At 38.3% G+C, this 18844-nt stretch overlaps 1 protein-coding gene across 2 annotated transcripts; it reads left to right on the top strand.

Moving 5' to 3' along the window:
- The first annotated feature begins 758 nt into the window (after positions 1 to 758).
- tap2t (transporter associated with antigen processing, subunit type t, teleost specific) lies at positions 759 to 18210 on the top strand. 2 transcript variants are annotated; one of them, XM_047376914.1, is made up of 12 exons: positions 759 to 909; positions 4498 to 5033; positions 5633 to 5747; positions 5842 to 5972; positions 6536 to 6741; positions 10119 to 10316; positions 14044 to 14172; positions 14267 to 14458; positions 14633 to 14806; positions 16295 to 16457; positions 16953 to 17089; positions 17952 to 18210. In XM_047376914.1, the coding sequence occupies exons 2-12, from the start codon at positions 4538 to 4540 to the stop codon at positions 18144 to 18146; spliced, it is 2136 nt and encodes a 711-aa protein (XP_047232870.1). In that variant the 5' UTR covers positions 759 to 909; positions 4498 to 4537; the 3' UTR covers positions 18147 to 18210. The 2 variants fall into 2 exon arrangements, with proteins under 2 accessions (XP_047232870.1, XP_047232871.1); XM_047376915.1 differs by lacking the exon at positions 759 to 909 and adding an exon at positions 4327 to 4350.
- Positions 18211 to 18844: the final 634 nt, after the last annotated feature.

Genomic DNA, 18844 nt, shown 5'->3' with positions numbered 1-18844 from the left:
GAGCTAATGGTTACTCCGGAGAGGCTGCAAAGACATGTATTAGTTATGTACTCTGCAAATCTGGCTTTTATGGAGGAGTGCCCAATGGAAAACAATATGTTCTACTTAAAGTTTGCCTCAATCCATGTAGAAGACACATGAACATGTCAGAGTAGAACTTTCTGGCATGCACGCAAAATGCTACATGCGGCAGAACTCTTAACAGTGCACTCTAGACAAACCATGGTAAAACATGGTGGTGGCAGCATTATATTGTGGGGATGCTTTTTTTCAGCAGCAATAGGAAAGCTGGTAAGGGTTGATAGAACGATGGATGCAGCCAAATGCAGGAAAATTCTGAAAGAAAGCCTGTGAGAGACTGCAAAACAACACAGGGTGGATGTTCACCTTCCAGCACCGATGGAGCGAGCCTAAACACCCAGCCAGACCTAGCTTGGAATGGTTAAGATTAAAGCATAAATATGTGTTATAGTCGTCCAGTCAAAGGCCTAAAACCAACTGAGAATCAGTGACCAGATTTAAAAGTGTTGTTCACAGACGTCCTCCATCCAATCTGACCTAACTTGAGCTATTTTGTAGAGAAAAGGTTGGAAACTATTAATTTTAGGGAAGGCCCTCACTCTTCTTGACATTGCACACTACCGTCATCTTGTGGCTAAATTGTGAATAAACTTCCTGCCTTTGCTCATCTGCGACTGTTCAAAACTTTCATGGCAAACTTTATTACTGTTGTAGAGTAAGAGACAACCTAATAAAATGAGAACACTGTTAAATAAGCAGTTATGTTCTTGTTTCTATGTACCTTAATAAATAGCAACCGAATGTAAACAAATAAAACTGAAAGTGAAACCGAAAGTAAGTCAGCAAGCAGCCAGTAGCTAGCAGCTTGTGGATAGGCGGTGGAGAGCGGTAAGTTAATCAGCTGTATTTATCTGTTTAAATAACTGCATAGGACTTATAGGTTGAAAGATGTAAATGTTAAATAGCTCACAAGTTTACGGTGCACCAAGAAGCTTTAACACCTGAAGACTGTAGCCACCTGCTAGCTAAAATGGACATCCAACAATGCAGTACTTTTATTGATGCTGTTTTCATACATGCGTTTCAAAAAGCTAGCTAATGACAAATTACAACTGTTTTACATTTCTAAAGGAAAACACTTAAAGGTTGTGCTGGGTTTTCTTTGCTTACACAGCACAGGGGAAATTAGCTTAATGTGCTCCTAACCGACTGAAGTGTTTAAGAAGTAGAAACTATCAGATGATATTTCTATCCGATCATAGAAATACAGGCTAATTCTTCTAACGCTCACATTTTTGGTTTTGTCGGAAACTAGGCTAAAGAAATCCAACACATACAAAGAGATTGCCATCAAATGTTACAATGAATTTAGATGTGACCGTCCCAAAAATGGCGGTGGCATTGCGATAGATGTCAAACAGAAGCCAGGCAAGGCGAGTTTATATATAGCACAGTTGAGTAGCAAAATTCAAAGTCCTGTACACGAAAAAAGAAAAATAGAGATAATAGGAAAACTACGTTACGTTACCGTGTGTGCGTGGGTTTTCACCGGGTACTCCGGCTTCCTCCCACAGTCCAAAGACATGCCTGTTAGGTTAATTGGTAACTCTAAATTGCCCTTAGGTGTATGAATGAGTGTGTGCATGGTTGTTTGTGTGTTGCCCTGCGATGGACTGGCGATCTGTCCAGGGTGTACCCTGCCTCTCGCCCATAGACTGCTGGAGATAGGCACCAGCTCCCCCGTGACCCACTATGGAATAAGCGGTAGAAAATGACTGACTGACTGACGATTACAAATATTTCAAACGATTACAAATAATTAAAGAGAAAGAAAATGAATAATTAAAATGATCATAAAAAAGATTTTAAAAAATGAAAAATTAATGATAATAAGTGATTGATAAGAAAATAAAAGGAAAATTTGACAAAAATTCTTTGAGCTACAGGGAGCCAGTGTACGGACTTTAGAACCGGGGTGATGTGGTCCACTTTCTTAGTTCTAGCGAGGAGGCGGGCAGCAGCGTTCTGGATCAACTGCAGCTGTCTGATCCACTTTTAAGTGAGACCTGTGATGACACCGTTGCAGTAATCAACTCTACTAAAGATGAACGCATGAATTAGTTTTTCAAGGTCAATTTTGGCACATCCATGCTTTGATTTATTTTAAACATTTACCAGGATGGGTTTATAGTCACCTGGTGACTTTGTAATGTATAGCTGTCGTCTGCATAGTTACAGACCAGTCACGTCTTTCCTTAAGTAGACAGTTTAAATTTTTGCTTTGAAGTTGGAGCTTATTTTGTGTCATTGTTTTACTGTTGTGGGTTGTTACAGGCCACCATCAGCCAATAATAGGTCCCTGTCAGCAATGAATCATCAGCTTTTAAATTTAGATTTTAATGAGATTCATTTCACAGGTGATTTGAATTGGGACTGGCTATCCCGTCTCTGCTTGTTAAAAGCAGTTTGAAATAATTTTAATATAATATAAATCTTAAATTTACAGAGAATTCCTCTTTTCTTGACCTGTTCTAAGTATTCAAGTATTGGTGTACTTGCAAATAACAGCCATTGTCAGATGAGCTCAACTTCTAAAACCAAGGCCTGAATTCATTCTAAAAACTTTTCTGTGAGCAAGCTTTCCATCATTATCTTTGGCACTTCAACTGATCAAGGATATTGCTCTTTTATGATGTAGAATTGGCTTTGAAAACTATCTGTCCACAGACTCTCTCACTGTGTGTTTTTATCTATAAATGCATTCTTGGGCTTCTTGCTACATTTTTATGCAGAAGTCAAAACTGAATTGTGTAAAAAAGCCTTTACATTTTGTGCTCCTGTTACCTGGAATAACATGCAAAACTGTCTTCTCATGTAACTTTAGCGGGATTTAAGTTCATTTTAAAGGGCAGAGAAATTTGCTTACTTGGTTCTTGTAATTAGGGTCAGGCTAAGAGAATTTTTTTGGGAGAAACTATGAGAATAAAGTTGTAATTTTTATAAGAACTCTTACAAAAAAGTGCAGTTTTCCATGTGTTAAAATGAGGAATGCTGAGCTTTGTGTGAAGTTATGCTTTAGTTTTGGTTTCACAACGACATTTCCAATGTTTTAGCATATCAGCTTCAAAATATTATTATCTCGACTTTGAAACAATTGCGCATTTAAATGTCTGTTTCAACAAAACAACCACACCGACTTGGAAGAAATTGCTTGTTTTGTGGGAAAGGAGCTGTCATTACTTTTTTCCACCACTTTTTTCTCGTAATATTCCGACTTTATTCCCATAAATAGTTCTCTAAACCTGGCCCTAATAGTCCATCATACAAGGGTACTTATTGAATTGTGAAACTGTTGTTAATGTGTTTGTGTACTTGGTCTTGTTTTTGGTTTTACTATATGTTTTACGCTGCTGTCTTGGCCAGGTCATTCTAGAAAAAGAGGTTTTAATCTCAATGAGTTTTTACCTGGTTAAATAAAGGATATGAATTAATGAATTAAAGGTTATACTTCTCCTTATGTGAATATCCAGGCGCAAAATCCAAGAGCAGTCGAGGAGAAAGAAGTTATAAGAGCAATATTTTAATTTTTTATCTGTAGTTTAACAAATTCAGTACATGACAGGAACTACTTAATCAAACAAAAAGTAGTTTATATACATGCACAGAATGATAAATATAGGTAAGTATAAGTAGTATACTAGTATGTGTTGTGGTCCTTTGTACAATGGTGTGTAAGGTCTTATATCAGGGAGCTTACCAGCTTCTGAAGTTGTACATAAACACAAAACATATTCCACACTGATCTTTATTTATTAAAGATGGAGTCAAAATGATAAAGCTAGTCGAGAAAAAATACAGTACACCCTTGCTGCCTCCATAGGATTTAGGAGGGAGATTACCTGCTAATCAAAAGAACTTAAATAACTGATCATCATCATCAAGGGTTACCTCGTTTGGAAAAAGTACGCAACTGTTGAAACATATTTGAAAAGGTGCCCTTATTAATATTGCACTGACAAATAATATTTTACTTTGCATAAGCCTAAAACATCTTTAACAAGAAGGTTTAATTAGATTGTAACAAGTTCAGCTGCTTCACACACTGAGGTTTTACTGTGTTTGATATCTGGTTATGTTGCTTCATGGTAGCAGTGTGAGTTGGGTTGAGAAACCTTGTTATTAATCAGTAGATGGAAATTAATCATTTTCTGGGCAGTTTTAAGTGCTCGCATCAGAAACCTCCTGTTTTGATGCTTGCACATTCTGTTTGCAGTCCTTCTAAGATAATCACTTCTTGAGGTTTGTGATAATCAGTGGTCACGACCTGTGGTAAGTTGTGCAGGTACCTATTCAGAATATGACTATTATATCGTAGTCAATATCAATGTAACACTTTTTATCAGTCAACTTATTTAGATACAATCTGCATGTAAAAAAAGCTGATGTATGTGTAATATCTTGTTTCTTCTTGATCAGATTGAGCCTTAGCAGCCGGACCGACCATCAACGGAAAGTAATGGGAGTGATAACATGGGCATTGTTCATCATTTTTCTCGATGCATTGCTATCTTCAGCACAGTGGGCCGGGCTGCTGCTGTTGAAGTGCTCCAGCTGTGGCGGACTGGCAGGAGTGTGGGCCTTTGGACTGGTAAAGTGGGTTTTTCTCCATGTTTTAATCTCAGCACTGGCAGATAGAAAACACCGGGCATTACCTCATAGGTTTGCAGCACTCCTCTGCTTTATTGCTCCTGTGTTTGAAACTGGACGGGTCCTCACGGAGTCTCCCTCGGAGCAGTATAGAGGACCTTCTCTTGACCCCATCATGCTTTTGTTGGGTGCTGCGTCCTCATCGCTGGCCTGTCTAATATGGGAAAAATGGCTTTCTCGTGATGGACAGATGAAAAAAGAGAATCCGGATACTAAACGTTTGCTTATGAGAGTGCTGACATACTTCAAACCAGACACTGTTCATTTGATTACAGCTTTTGGTTTCCTCATCATGGGAGTCATCTGTAAGTATAACTGGTGATATTTTCTTTACCTAAACTTTGATAATATGCATGAGCTGGTAGCCTGATAAGAGATTCTGAAAGTTTGATTACCTTGATTAAATACCACAATTACACTGCATCAACAAAAACAATTTAGAAAAAAAGGTATTAAGAAATCTATTTTACTTCAAACAAAAGAGCAACAATTATTACTACAGTTGCTTTTAGCTGATAAATTCCGCTATTAATTATTTGATCACTTGGGGGCACTCACTAAGCAATTACCTTTTTTTCCCCAGATGCTCAGTTATTACAATGGGGCTGGGGATGGAGTTGGGTGGAGGGAATGACCTCACGACATAATAACAAAAGGAACACACTCTGTCCCGCTGCAGTTAAACACTGATTGTGACACCCTTCCTCCCAATATACACTACCATACGAAATGGACGCCCCTTAAAACCAACATATGTGATAGAGCTGACAGGATTTGATGTTCCACAAAATGTGGTTCATTACTTTAATTCTAATAATAACAAATAATTATCACTGTCATTTATTGTTTTGCAATATGTGTACCAGCTCACAGTAAATTTTTAGCTTTTCCATTTTTTCAACAGGTGATACTTACATCCCTTTATATCAAGGGAATGTGATTGACATACTCAGCGGTCAACAGCTTCAAAGTGGCTTTGGTTATGCAGTCGGCCATCTAGTGCTCATTTATTCTGGAAGGTAATAAATGACAATAACTTGTTGTTTGAAAAGAAGCCAGCCCAATACAATCAGTGAACTCCGACCAAACTGACATGTCCACCTGTTCTAACAGTGCAGTGTTCTCTGGCATGAGAGGAGGCATTTTTATGGTTGCTTTGGCCAGACTGAACAAGAGACTGAAGCATCTGCTGTTTCACAACCTACTGAAGCAGGAGGTGCACTTCTTTGAGTTGAACAACCCAGGTTAGAAATTAAAAAATGTTGTGAGAATGTGCGGACATCTATGACGACTTTCCAATGCTTTAGATAAACCCACAAAGTGACACAAAGAGCCACAGACTGTGAACTGAAGATTCAGGAACTTAAACAGATCTATTATTTATTAGAGCTTACATCCCTTTGTAAATTGTAGTTCATCATAAAGTAGGACTAATTTGACCATAAATAAATTTACGTTGATAACGTGTTTAGAGTTGTCAGGAGTTCAGCCTGTTAAATTGATACACTCAGAGTTTAACTTCTACTTCATTTGTTAAAAAAAATCTGTGAAAATTACAGTTCTCCTAAGATGACATGTACTGATATATGATGGATGGAGAAACATAAATTAATGGATGTATAGATGAATAGATGGATACTAATGATTTGTATTAACAGCAGTTTTTTCTTATCCTTTTGCATTTCTGTAAACTTCACACATTATTTCTATATTTCTATTCTTAAACCACCATTTTTCTAACAATGATACCTTGCAGGTCTTTGGGATTTGATTTATTCTAAAACCTTTTTTCTGTTTCACCGTCCAGGACGACTGTCCTCCCGCTTGCACAGTGACGTAGACAGGATGGGACGTACCGTTGCCCTGAATGCCAATGGAGCCGTCCGCAGCACAGCCAAAACTTTCCTCATGCTTAGAGTGATGTTGGGGCTGTCCTGGGAGTTAACTTTGCTCACCTGCATAGAGATGCCACTCCTGGCCATAATACAGAGTAAATACATCAGCCTGTCCAAGGTGGGTTTATACCACACATCTCAGATTTACATTATTTTATTTTGGGGCTTTTGCAGTAAGGCTTTGCATTAATTTACCCTTCAAACACTGTAGGTTCTTGTCACTCTGTTTAATGTTTTTTTTAAGGTTGGCTCGGTGTTGTTTATAGTTGGCAAAGAAAATGATAAAAATTGTGATGTTTTTAGTCTATAGGTCCTGTCCAAATTTAGTCTAAACAAAAACGTTCAAAGTCAGGCTTGCTTGGCCTGTTTGATCTACCCCAATGATATTTGCAGCACATTTAGACTTCAAATAACATCTTTATGTGGATGTCTTCATTTCATTTTCTTTAGACAGAATGCATTATCTTTTAAATGTCTGTTAAACAAAGATTTGTTTGAAGTGTAAGTTGTTCATCTGGTTTTGTACTAAAAAAATCAAAAAGATGGAATAGAGCAAGTGTTGAAAGAATTAAAAATAGTTACTTGCAAAAAGACAGTTGTAAGAATTACAAGATTATGATGCAGAGAATGCCCAGGCTTCATGTCTCTGCAGGTGGTGTGGTTTCTTTTCACACAGAGAAAACTCAAAGCAAACTAAAATCAGTCTCTACAAACCACACAAGAACGTCCATTTAGTTTTCTGCTCAGATGTGCCTGGGGCAGGTGTACCAGCTGTAAATACAGGAAGCAGATGCTGGGTTCTGAGCTAGTAGAAAACATGGAGAATTTAATACTCTTATATGTATTTTCCTGGGCAATATTTCAGGCGAAATTGTCTGTGAAGCATACTGAATGATTTTTGACTAGATGTCTTGAAAGATGCATAGGGCTTTATTCTTCACAAAAGGACATGCAGCTTTTGTTTATCAGTTTGTTTACTCTACCGCATTAGACAATATACCATATACAGGGGATGGACAATGAAACTGAAACACCTGTCATTTTAGTGTGGGAGGTTTCATGGCTAAATTGGACCAGCCTGGCAGCCAGTCTTCATTGATTGCACATTGCACCAGTAAGAGCAGAGTGTGAAGGTTCAATTATCAGGGTAAGAGCACAGTTTTGTTCAAAATATTGAAATGCACACAACATTATGGGTGACATACCAGAGTTCAAAAGAGGACAAATTGTTGATGCACGTCTTGCTGGCGCATCTGTGACCAAGACAGCAAGTCTTTGTGATGTATCAAGAGCCACGGTATCCAGGGTAATGTCAGCATACCACCAAGAAGGACGAACCACATCCAACAGGATTAACTGTGGACGCAAGAGGAAGATGTCTGAAAGGGATGTTCGGGTGCTAACCCGGATTGTATCCAAAAAAACATAAAACCACGGCTGCCCAAATCACGGCAGAATTAAATGTGCACCTCAACTCTCCTGTTTCCACCAGAACTGTCCGTCGGGAGCTCCACAGGGTCAATATACACGGCCAGGCTGCTATAGCCAAACCTTTGGTCACTCATGCCAATGCCAAACGTTGGTTTCAATGGTGCAAGGAGCACAAATCTTGGGCTGTGGACAATGTGAAACATGTATTGTTCTCTGATGAGTCCACCTTTACTGTTTTCCCCACATCCAGGAGAGTTACGGTGTGGAGAAGCCCCAAAGAAACGTACCACCCAGACTGTTGCATGCCCAGAGTGAAGCATGGGGGTGGATCAGTGATGGTTTGGATTGAGATCATGTTCATGCCATAAAGTAACTGCTCTAGAGTTCATTTGGGACCACGATCACCTCGTTCAAACTACCTCGGTATGGCTGTTTTGGTTTGCAGCCTAATGCGATATGTTGTGCTCACATCTACTCAAATGAACTGCACCGAGGAGGGAAATGAACCAGAGTTTGTTTTAAATGGACTAAGCACCTTGGGTGTGAAAAAACATTTAATCTGACCCCTCCCCTGGAAGTGGGTCAAATCCTCTCTCAGGGTCAGAGGTCAGTTTTGGCCTTAAGCAGAGGAGTTACGGTGGCTTGGTGTTTTCCTCACCAGTGATTGCAGAATGTAGCAGGAGATGGATAGACAGATCTGGGCTTCATCTGCCTAATTGAATTTGTTGCTCTGGTCTCTTGAGACAAAGAAGGAGCTGATGTAAAAGTTGAAGCTTTGGATTTACCTGTACGCCTACATTCTGTTGTGCAGTTATGATTATTTAATTAAGTATATTTATTAAAAAGTATAATTAAAGGTCATAATTCTTCATTTATATTTCCAATCAAAATCATTTACAACTAATAGATATTAGAAGTACACTATAGAATTTTGATTATTGGGCTACTAGCGCCTAATAATAATTATAATTAATTAATTATTATTATTAATAATTATTAACTAAAATCACCAGAAACATTTGTATATTGAAACTTGTTGTGGAATTGAGATTGTTTGGCCACTAGTAACTGTTAATAATTACAAACAATAACTCTGGTTGATTAGTAATACTTTTTAGCCAAAATCTTGACAAATGTAAAGTATCATTAAAGCATTAACCAAAAGAGTAATACAAGCAATAGCCTTATTGTCAGCAAATCACTTTCATGTAAAATCGGCACAAACACTTTTCTCTTTATGTGAACATTTATTAAACAAAATAGTTCCCTTTTACAATCAAAACATTCTGGTCTAACAAACTTTTCCCCTCAGTAAAACATTCACTAATTACTAAAATGATAAAATAATAATCAAGAGTAAAAAATGCATGGCGGTGGCGAAGTGGTTAAACACATGATCCATGTACGGAGGCCTTATTTCTCAAAGCAGCTGTCATGGGTTTGAGTTCTGGCCTGTTGATGTTTGCCGTAAGTCTTCCCTGTCTCTCCACCCCATTTTTCTGTCGCTCACTTTCAGAAAACGCTGAGGAAAAGATGCAACTGGTGCCTGAAAAATTAAAGATAATAAATGCACAAATTGGTCAATGAAATGCACACCGAGCAACAATGAAGATCAAACTAGCAACTTATTGGTGAAGGTGGGGATAATCAAAGCATGTATCCACATAGATGAGGATCAGGAATGAGACAAAGGAATGATTAGAAACAGCAGCCCAAGGCTAGACTGTGGTTTTACTTCAAATTACTTCAAAAATCCAACTTTAGTTGGAACACAAATAAACTTTTAAAAACACAGTGAAAACACCAACATCCAATTGTAACTTGCATAAATGTGTTAAGCTCGATGTCTCAGAGCACATAGTCCACAGCACACCAAAAGTGCAGACAGGAAGCATGATGAGTAGAATGATTTAATGAAAAATGAACAGCGAACTTACAGTCCAAACACAAGGATAACAGGACACGGCGCATGGGCAGAGTGTAAAGGCATTGTAAAGGAAGAATCCAGCATGGTGTTTCCTGTTAATAACTGTGTTTTTTTTTTGTGTTGTCTTTGTGAGTCAGGTTCTGAAGGATCAGACCCAGGAATGCCACGCTCAAAACAAAGATCTGACATCCCAGACGATCAGCGGGATCCGAACGGTCCGCAGCTTCAATGCAGAGGAAGAAGAACTGAGGAGGTATCGTGTGGCTCTAGAAGAGTTGTGCGCCATCAAAAGACGATCAGGCATATACAGCGCAGTTTATCTTCTAATACGAAGGGTGAGGCATGTTCAACTGTCAAATACAGCGCCATATGTTTACCAACGAAGGCAATGAGTGAAAAATATAAATGATCACTTTAGGAAAATCATATAAAAGATATGTAATGTGTATGTCTTTCATGTAGTAAACATAAGAGTTACAAATTGTTTTTTTACCATGGTTTTTTTACTGATTTACTAGGATTGCATGTATAAAAACACGTGGAAACTTCATATCATTTGCAAAGCTGATCTACTAACCAGGTGCAATGACAATTCAGTCTGTCAACTGAGCAAAATAACAGGCGCAATCCATTTAGCATGTTTGCCTTCATGAATATGCAGAACATATGCTGATCATCAGAATGTACAAAATGCTGGGAAGAGGATATGGAAATATAATTAGTTAACACCTGCAATGTGATTTATCAAACCTGAAACAGACTTTCTTCGTCTATATTTAGCATGTTTGTAAGGTAGGTGCCAACTGCCTTATAATAAAGAAACATTTAGCATCCTTCATGGAGATTCTAAAACAAAAGAGTAAAACATTTTCCCATCATAAAGAAAAATCCCTCAAAACAACCTGCTAAACTCCTAAACCTATGTGTAAATAGGTTTCCTAAACCAAGTAAATCTAAGACTACTCTGATGTTATCAGAGATGTGTCTGTTTTTCATAAAGCCCGACTGTGTTTCATTAGTCACTGTGTCCAAAGCCTCTTTAATTCTGTTCACAAGTATTAAAGCCATAATCTTGTAATCAGTATTGAGTATCCATATAGGTCTCCAATTATCAATAAAAAGTATGTCTTGGTTTGGTTTTGGTATGATTGTTATAAAGCCTTCAGAAAGAGTAGGAGGGAGAGTGTTGTTCTCTATACTAGGAAATTTTAGGAAACTAGGAATAAAAATACTATCTAGGAAAACCTGTAAAAGAAATGGAGCTAAATGAATAGAGAAAAATTAATAAGATTCTGCAGATAGACCATCTGTGAGATTTGTTGTCTTTAAGGGAATTAATACAGTTAGTGATTTCCTCCACTGTAAAAGGGCTGTTGCATTAATTCCTATCTTCCACATCAATAGTTTTTAAGTTTTTTATTTTTAAGCCTGAAAAAGTAAGCAGAATTTTGTCATCCTACCCCCAGCCATCTCTTCCTAGATCTAATAAAAGCACCTCCAGCCTTGTGTTGATATAAGCTTCTGTTAATAAGAAGTAATTGTGCTAATCACCTCTTTCTCTTCAGCTTTTCTCAGTTTAGCAATTTGACTCTTTTGACTCAATTAGGATGAGTATCTTTATGAAGGAGGGAGGACCTCTGTTCTGGTGATAAACCCACAACCTCCCAACAAGATAAGCTGGCTTACCCTCTTTGTAGGCTTTTTCTAATATAGGCCATAGTTTGTTACGACGTTTTCTGTCTTCTTTGGACACATCCTCAGCGAATCTCAGATGATTGTCTCGTAGATAGGATGATGTTTTGGCTGCTTTCCAAGTGGCATCTCTGAAGGCTCAGGAGGTGAACTGAATAATGATACTTCTGGGTTTGGTGCTTCCTTGTCACTTGGCTCCAAGTCGGTGAACCGTGTCGATTGTGTCAGGTTGCTTGTGTTTTTGTTCTGGCAGAACAGACTGGCATATTTCTGTCACTTGTCTCCTTTCTCTGTTTCCTCAGCTCCATGTAGTCTGAGATTAAGGCCACCCGAACTTCCTCTCTCATCACCTTTTTTACGTGGTCAAACACTTTTGCTTTTACATCCTTTATTTCAGAGCATATAAAGTCAAAAGTCTTTTTGAGACCCTCAATCTTAACCGCATTCTCTTTCACCATCAAGTTTTCTCTAACCTTGCTCTCAAGGGTATCAGATCTTGTGTTTAGCATTGTTGAAAGACTGGATATTATCACATTTGTTGTGGATGGGTCAAGGTTGCCACACTTGTACATCACTTTCTTGGAAGCTGGTGATTTCAGAGGAGTAACAGGAAGAGGTGGACATTTGTCCATTTCGTCATCATTCAATGCAAGTGCTATCGTAGTGGCAGCGTAGTTATGGCAGGTATCATATAACACGTTGCAGAGTGTAGTGCTAGCCTCATTAGCTTTCTCTGATGTTAGTTTGGTTTTGGAAGTTTCTAGCCCCCTTTTCGCTCCCTTCTGATTTGGCATTGTGCTGCTTCTTTATATATGACTGTTATATCTTTGCTTTTTAAGGACTGTTACTGCCAGCAGTTATCTTGTAAAGGTTTTACCATATTTGCAGGACTTTATTGTGCAGAACTTGGTAGAGAGTGTCTACGCCCTCTTGGCTGTCCTCCCCATCTTCTTCTTCTTCTTTTCAATTCAATTCAATTCAGCTTTATTTATATAGTGCCAATTCACAACACATGTCGTCTCAAGGCACTTTACAAAGTCAATTCAATCTAATCAAACAGATTTCAAGTCAGGTACATACATTCCACTTAATTATAACTATCAAACAGTGCAGATAGAGTTAGTTTATTATTCAAATTGGTTAAAAGTTTTTCTATCCAAGGAAACCCAGCAGATTGCATCGAGTCAGAGATTTGTAGCAGTCACTCCTCCTGGATGAGCATGTAGAAACAGTGGACAGTCACTGGCGTTGACTTTGCAGCAATTCCTCACACTGAGCATGCATGTAGCGACAGTGGAAAGGAAAACTCCCTTTTAACAGGAAGAAACCTCCAGCAGAACCAGGCTCAGTGTGAGCGGCCATCTGCCACGACCGACTGGGGGTTTGAGAGAACAGAGCAGAGAAAAACAGAACACAGAAGCACTGATCCAGGAGTACTTTCTATGGGAAAAAAAGTATAAAGTTAAAAGCTGAAATAACAGCAAATAATGCAAGATTGGAGAGTAGTGTGAGAATGTAGCAGAGACTGAAAGTGGTCATTATGTCCATGACCTCCAGCAGTCTAAGCCTATAGCAGCATAACTACAGAGATAGATCAGGATAACCTAAGTCACTCTAACTATAAGCTTTATCAAAAAGGAAATTAAGCCCAGCCTTAAAAGTAGACAGGGTGTCTGCCTCACAGACTAAAACTGGGAGCTAGTTCCACAGGAGAGGAGCCTGATAACTAAAGAATCTGCCTCCCATTCTACTTCTAGAGACTCTAGGAACCGCCAGTAAACCTGCAGTCTGAGAACAAAGTGCTCTGTTAGGAACATATGGAACAATCAGATCTCTGATGTATGATGGAGCTAGATCATTAAGGGCTTTATATGTGAGGAGGAGAATTTTAAATTCTATTCTGGATTTAACAGGGAGCTGATGAAGGGGAAACTAAAATAGGAGAATTCAAATTCTTCTTCTTATTATTATTATTATTAGTATTATTACCTCCAACTCAATGGCTTCAAACTTCATCTTTCTAATTCGGCTTCTATGCTCTTCCAAACTGTCCATGATGACAGCCAGCAGCACACTCAAAATTCTCATATAAATAGGGCCATCCGCACCACTTTTGCACCTGTTAAGATTTGCGCAAGCAGTATTAATAGATCTCCCGCATCACGGCCACTTATTGCACACTCGATTTAGTGCCCCTTATTTGGAATATTACTAAATCAGGCCCCATGTGTTGCATATCCTTGTAAAATTTGGTTTTTTTTGTGTTGTTTGGCAAATGATTTTTAGGTAAGTGGTTTAATTGTTGTTTAGTAGTATTTTTTAACAACTGTGTAGGTAATTCTTGAGTTTTTTTTTCCTTTTTGCATTCAGCTGGTGTCTCTGGGTATAAAGATATTTATGCTGATTAAAGCCCGCAGCCTCATCTCTTCTGGTCAGCTCAGCATCGGTAGTCTGGTGTCCTTTTTTTTGTACCAGAAGCCCATGTCAGTCAATCTAAGGGTGAGCTCAGTGAAATATATATATATATATATATATATATATATATTTTAGTAAATTATACTCGATATTATTGATGAGGTTATTTTTGTCACAGGAGATCATGTATTGCTACGGAGAGACGATGTCCACAGTAGGAGTCATTTCCAAAGTGCTGAGTTACCTTGACAGGACACCAAAGAGTAAAGAGGAAGGAGACTTGGCTCCTAAGACGCTGGATGGGAAAATAGTTATGCAAAATATTCATTTCAGTTATCCCTCTGCTCCTTCAGATAAACCAGCTCTAAAGGTAACATTTTCTGTCCTACATTATGCTCAGGATTGCACTGTTTCCACAGGGTCTTAAAAGTCTTAATGAATCTTAAGTTTAAGTTACTGAAGCTTTTAGAAAACCTGGGTGTTTAGAACAGTTAAACACTGAAAACAGACCAGATGATCACTCTTCTGTTTTTTTTTTCCTCAGTTGATATTGTTGCAAATCCATCCGGGAAAGATCACAGCTCTGGTCGGTCCCTCCGGCGGTGGAAAGAGTTCCTGCGTCAGCCTCCTGAAGAGGCTGTATGAGCCTCAGGAGGGTCAGATCCTGTTGGACGGGAAGCCACTGCACTGTTACAGAAAAAAATATTTCCACCAGAAGGTACAGTGGGATTAGCAAAGAAAGTTTAAACCTCAATGTTATGACTCATTTCTTAAATGCTAAAATTCAGTCATTGAGGAAGCTGTTGAAAAAATTTAAATTATGGCATCAGTTTGGAGAAAATATTTGTATTTCCAGACATTTTTCATTGTCTATCCATCCACCCATTGTTTGTACATGCTTGCTGTAGGTAAGGTGAGAGTTCAAAGTGACTCCCAGATATTTGTAAGTGGTCACAGTGGAGAGTTGTTGATTGAAAAGGTAATGGGATTGGATATAGAAAAATGTCCCCTAGGTGATTTAAAGTACATGCATTCTGTTTTCATGACGTTAATAATTAAATCATTGTCTTGCATCCACTGGTGTAAATGCTGAAGATCTGCATTTAGTTTGTTGGTAATTGTGTCAGTGTTTGAACCACACACAAAAAGTACTGTATCATCAGCATACAACATAGGGGTTGAGTGATTAAGCACATGAGGAAGGTTGTTAATGTACATCAGGAAGAGCAACGATCCCAATATGCTAACCTGTGGAACCTCCATAGAACAGTCCAATGTCTGTGATGTTGCAGCAATTTTTACAACCTGAGATCTATCAGGTAAATATGAGGAAAATGTGTCAATTGCAATAGAATGATTAAGAGAATTAAGTAAAAAAGAAAAGGTAAGAAAATACAGTTTCCTTTCAGATAGCTGCTTATAGCTTTCGTGATTCTTGTGTTAGCACTTAGATACGGTGCCTTCATCCATTGGAAAAAGATGGGATTTCTGAGTTTCTGACTGACATGTCAACATTCAGGGCCGAGCAAGCTAAAATGATCCTAACCATCAGCCAATTTCTTTGGGCATCTTTAGTTGTTAGCTTGGACCGTGCCTATTATATCAGTAAACTTGGCTGTAAATGTAAAAAAATAAATCGTTTCTAAAGTTAGTTCTGACAACTAATACTTACATACCCTAAAGTAATGATTGTGTCTGATATTTTATGCTACAAAGAACTTGTTTAAATAAGGTACATTTTCCTTGAAAACAAACTAGTAAATTTGTATAGCTAGTTTTTATTCTATTAACAGGAGGAAAACTCAGACTCATAGTTCCTGAGTTTGTGTTTTTACTGATTTAGATTCAAAATCGTCTCCGTAATATGTCTGAACTACATCTATTATTTTTTTTAGCTTTAATATCATGGTTTTTGATTGTGACTGGTGTTGTTCTTGCTCTCACCTGCTATGTGTATTGATTATGTTGGTCTTTTGTTATGGAAAGGAAATATTCTTGGTTGAGTTCAGCGTTTGTCAGAATGTTTAAAGTTCGAGAGGGATTCCCAGTGTTTATAGGCTTAAGTTGCATCGGTTTGGACTGAGACTTCTTTTGTTAAAATGACACAATCAGAGGACAAAAGGGGACAAATGACTCAACTCGTCTTACTCTTGGAACTGATAAGTGCACCTATACTGATATTTTCCGCTGTCTTTTGTTTACTCAGGTAGCATTGGTTTCCCAGAATCCTGTGCTCTTTTCGGGTTCCCTGAGGTACAACATAGAATATGGCCTGGAGAAACCCCCTCTGGAGGAGAAGGTGAAAGAAGTTGCAGAAAAGATCAATGCACACAAGTTCATCTCTGAAATGGAGAATGGATATGACACAGGTATAGAGCTGGTGTTTTTACCTTATTTGCTGATGATAACAGCGTTTTTAGTTTTTGTGATTATAAATATAATTTAAGTATGGCACAATGATAGTTTTCAACTATTTTTCAATCAATCTTATACCATTAAAGATGAACAGGCAGTTGGAGAGGCATCACTAGGTTCTAAGATAGGATATTTTAGTAAGCCAGTAAGTTTAGGTAGATTTGCCACTGTGTCTTACTCTTTCCATTTTGAGATGATGTTTTCTAACCTAACTCTACTTTAAATTTGTCCACCATTTTACCCATGACCTGTTTGACATGTCCTTTAGTCTTCCACAATTTAATGGTACTTTGTGTTGGCCTATCACATAAAATTTAAGTTAAATACGTAGACGTTTATGATGGTAATATAAACATGTAAAACCCCTGTCTGTGGAGACTGAATAAACATATTTGTAAACATTATAATTTCCATATTGAGTAACCAGTCCGTTTTTTCCTGTTTTCCAGATATTGGAGAATGCGGAGGCAAATTGTCAGAAGGACAGAAGCAGAGCCTTGCCATAATCCGAGCTCTGCTTAGAGATCCACAGGTCATCATCCTAGATGAGGCTACAAGCAAACTGGATGTAGATGCGGAGAATGCGGTGAGTAAGAAAGTCGATCCTGGAAATGATGGAGGATGCTTCTGGAGCTCAGATCTTTTCATGTTTACAGGGTCACTACCTAGAAATAACCCACCCCCCTATTTCCTGTCAACTCACTTTTGAAAAATGTGAAAAAATAAAAGGCCAGTAGTGCCTAAAAAGAATTTTAAAAAAAGTAGTTTCCAAGTGTGACAAAATGCTCATCATATTTCAGACCACTTTTCCCATTTGGTTATAAAGGGATTTGTTCCAGTGTTTTGCACAGATTTCCTCAGAGATTTTCTTACCCGCTGAACGTAGTGTTGTGGAAGTTCATCCTCAACAATAACTAGTTCTAAACTCAGTTCAGCTAAATTTAAATAAATTGATTTATGTTCATCACAGAAGACTAAAACAGAAAAAATTACGTAACAGTGGTTATAATTTCTAAGCTCTTACTGATACTAACCCCTACATCAAAAGCCGCTCAAGGGAACCAATGAGCTTTACAAAAAGCAACTGTTTTAAGGTATTTGAGACCCTCCGTATTTTTTCCTTAACTAACACTAGTGTAATCAAATACATTTTTCAAAACACATCCACATCAAAAACTCAAATTTCAAAATAAATGTTTCACTGTTACAAGTTCAAGGATCATTTAGCGCCTAAATTGCCCTCGTTTCTTGTAAAAACTAAGTTTAAATCTAAACAAATCTCAACAGCAAAATCAATGTGACACAAACAAGCTCATCAGATTAATGTCAGCCGCTACCATTATTGCTGGTGAACAAGCTGAGGAGCATCTGTGCCTTCCCAGTAAAAACAAGTAGCAACAAGTGTAATAATCTAGCATAACTCACACCTATATGGTGTCATTTCTCAGGTGCTGAATGAGGTTCTGGCTCACAAACGGACAGTTCTGATCGTGGCTCATCAGCTCCGGATTGTGGAGAAAGCGGATCACATCATTTTCATGGAGGACGGATTGGTCAGGGAGGAAGGGACCCATCAGGAACTCATGAACAAAAAAGGAGGCTACTTTCGTTTAAAGGAGGAGTTGTTTTCTGAAAGCAGCTAAAGAAGAGTGTTTTTTAGGGTGTTACGGCTGGTGGCCGTATGTGTGTTTGTTTTGTACCTTCACCAACAGACTGGCCAGCCGATGTTGCTGAAAAGCACCGTTTTCCTCCGTGCTATCGGTACCGCTGTTTCTGACGGACTTGGATCTCCCTGCGCGCTCTGCACTCCTCCTGCTGGACGTCTCCGGGAGTTCATGTTGGACTATTCATTTCCTGGTTCTTCTGAATTCGCCGCCAATCAAGAAGGGACTACATTATATAAACTCTCTGCACCTGCCACTAAAGGCAGCTGGTATTTGGACACAACAGCTCGCCACTTCTGACTTTGGTGTTGTAAAATTTTGAAGCTTGGTTATTTTTGTATGCTTACCTGCTTGTTGGGAAGCTTGGTTATTTTTGTGTGCTTACCTGCTCGATGACTCCATCTTGGCTCAGAGGAGTCTCTTTAAAGTTGATTGGGCTTTGTCTTGATTTGTTTGTTTGCTTGTTGTTAGCAGGGATACTTTTGATTTAGGAAACTGTTGAATTATTTTGTCCCTCCTTTTGGGGGATTATTTTTAGTTAAATTACCGATGGTTGTGTATTTTGTTAAATTTATGGTTATTGTGTATTTTGGGTTTTACCCCTTTTTATTTTCAAACGGTTTGTACTTTGTTAAGTATCCTCCTTTTGTTTGTTTTGTTAAAAATAACGGAAACTG

Source organism: Girardinichthys multiradiatus, chromosome 10 (assembly GCF_021462225.1).
Source record: "Girardinichthys multiradiatus isolate DD_20200921_A chromosome 10, DD_fGirMul_XY1, whole genome shotgun sequence".
Taxonomy (NCBI): domain Eukaryota; kingdom Metazoa; phylum Chordata; class Actinopteri; order Cyprinodontiformes; family Goodeidae; genus Girardinichthys; species Girardinichthys multiradiatus.
Note: the sequence above shows the minus strand (reverse complement) of the source record. Positions and strands in the feature narration are given on the sequence as shown.

Bases quoted from the DNA above. Each gene is read 5' to 3' on its own strand.
- tap2t (XM_047376914.1), top strand. From the start codon at position 4,538: ATGGGAGTGATAACATGGGCATTGTTCATCATTTTTCTCGATGCATTG. The intron at 5,973-6,535 runs GTTAGAAATTAA...TTCACCGTCCAG, and splicing joins CTTTGAGTTGAACAACCCAG to GACGACTGTCCTCCCGCTTG. The intron at 10,317-14,043 runs GTGAGGCATGTT...TTTTGCATTCAG, and splicing joins TTTATCTTCTAATACGAAGG to CTGGTGTCTCTGGGTATAAA.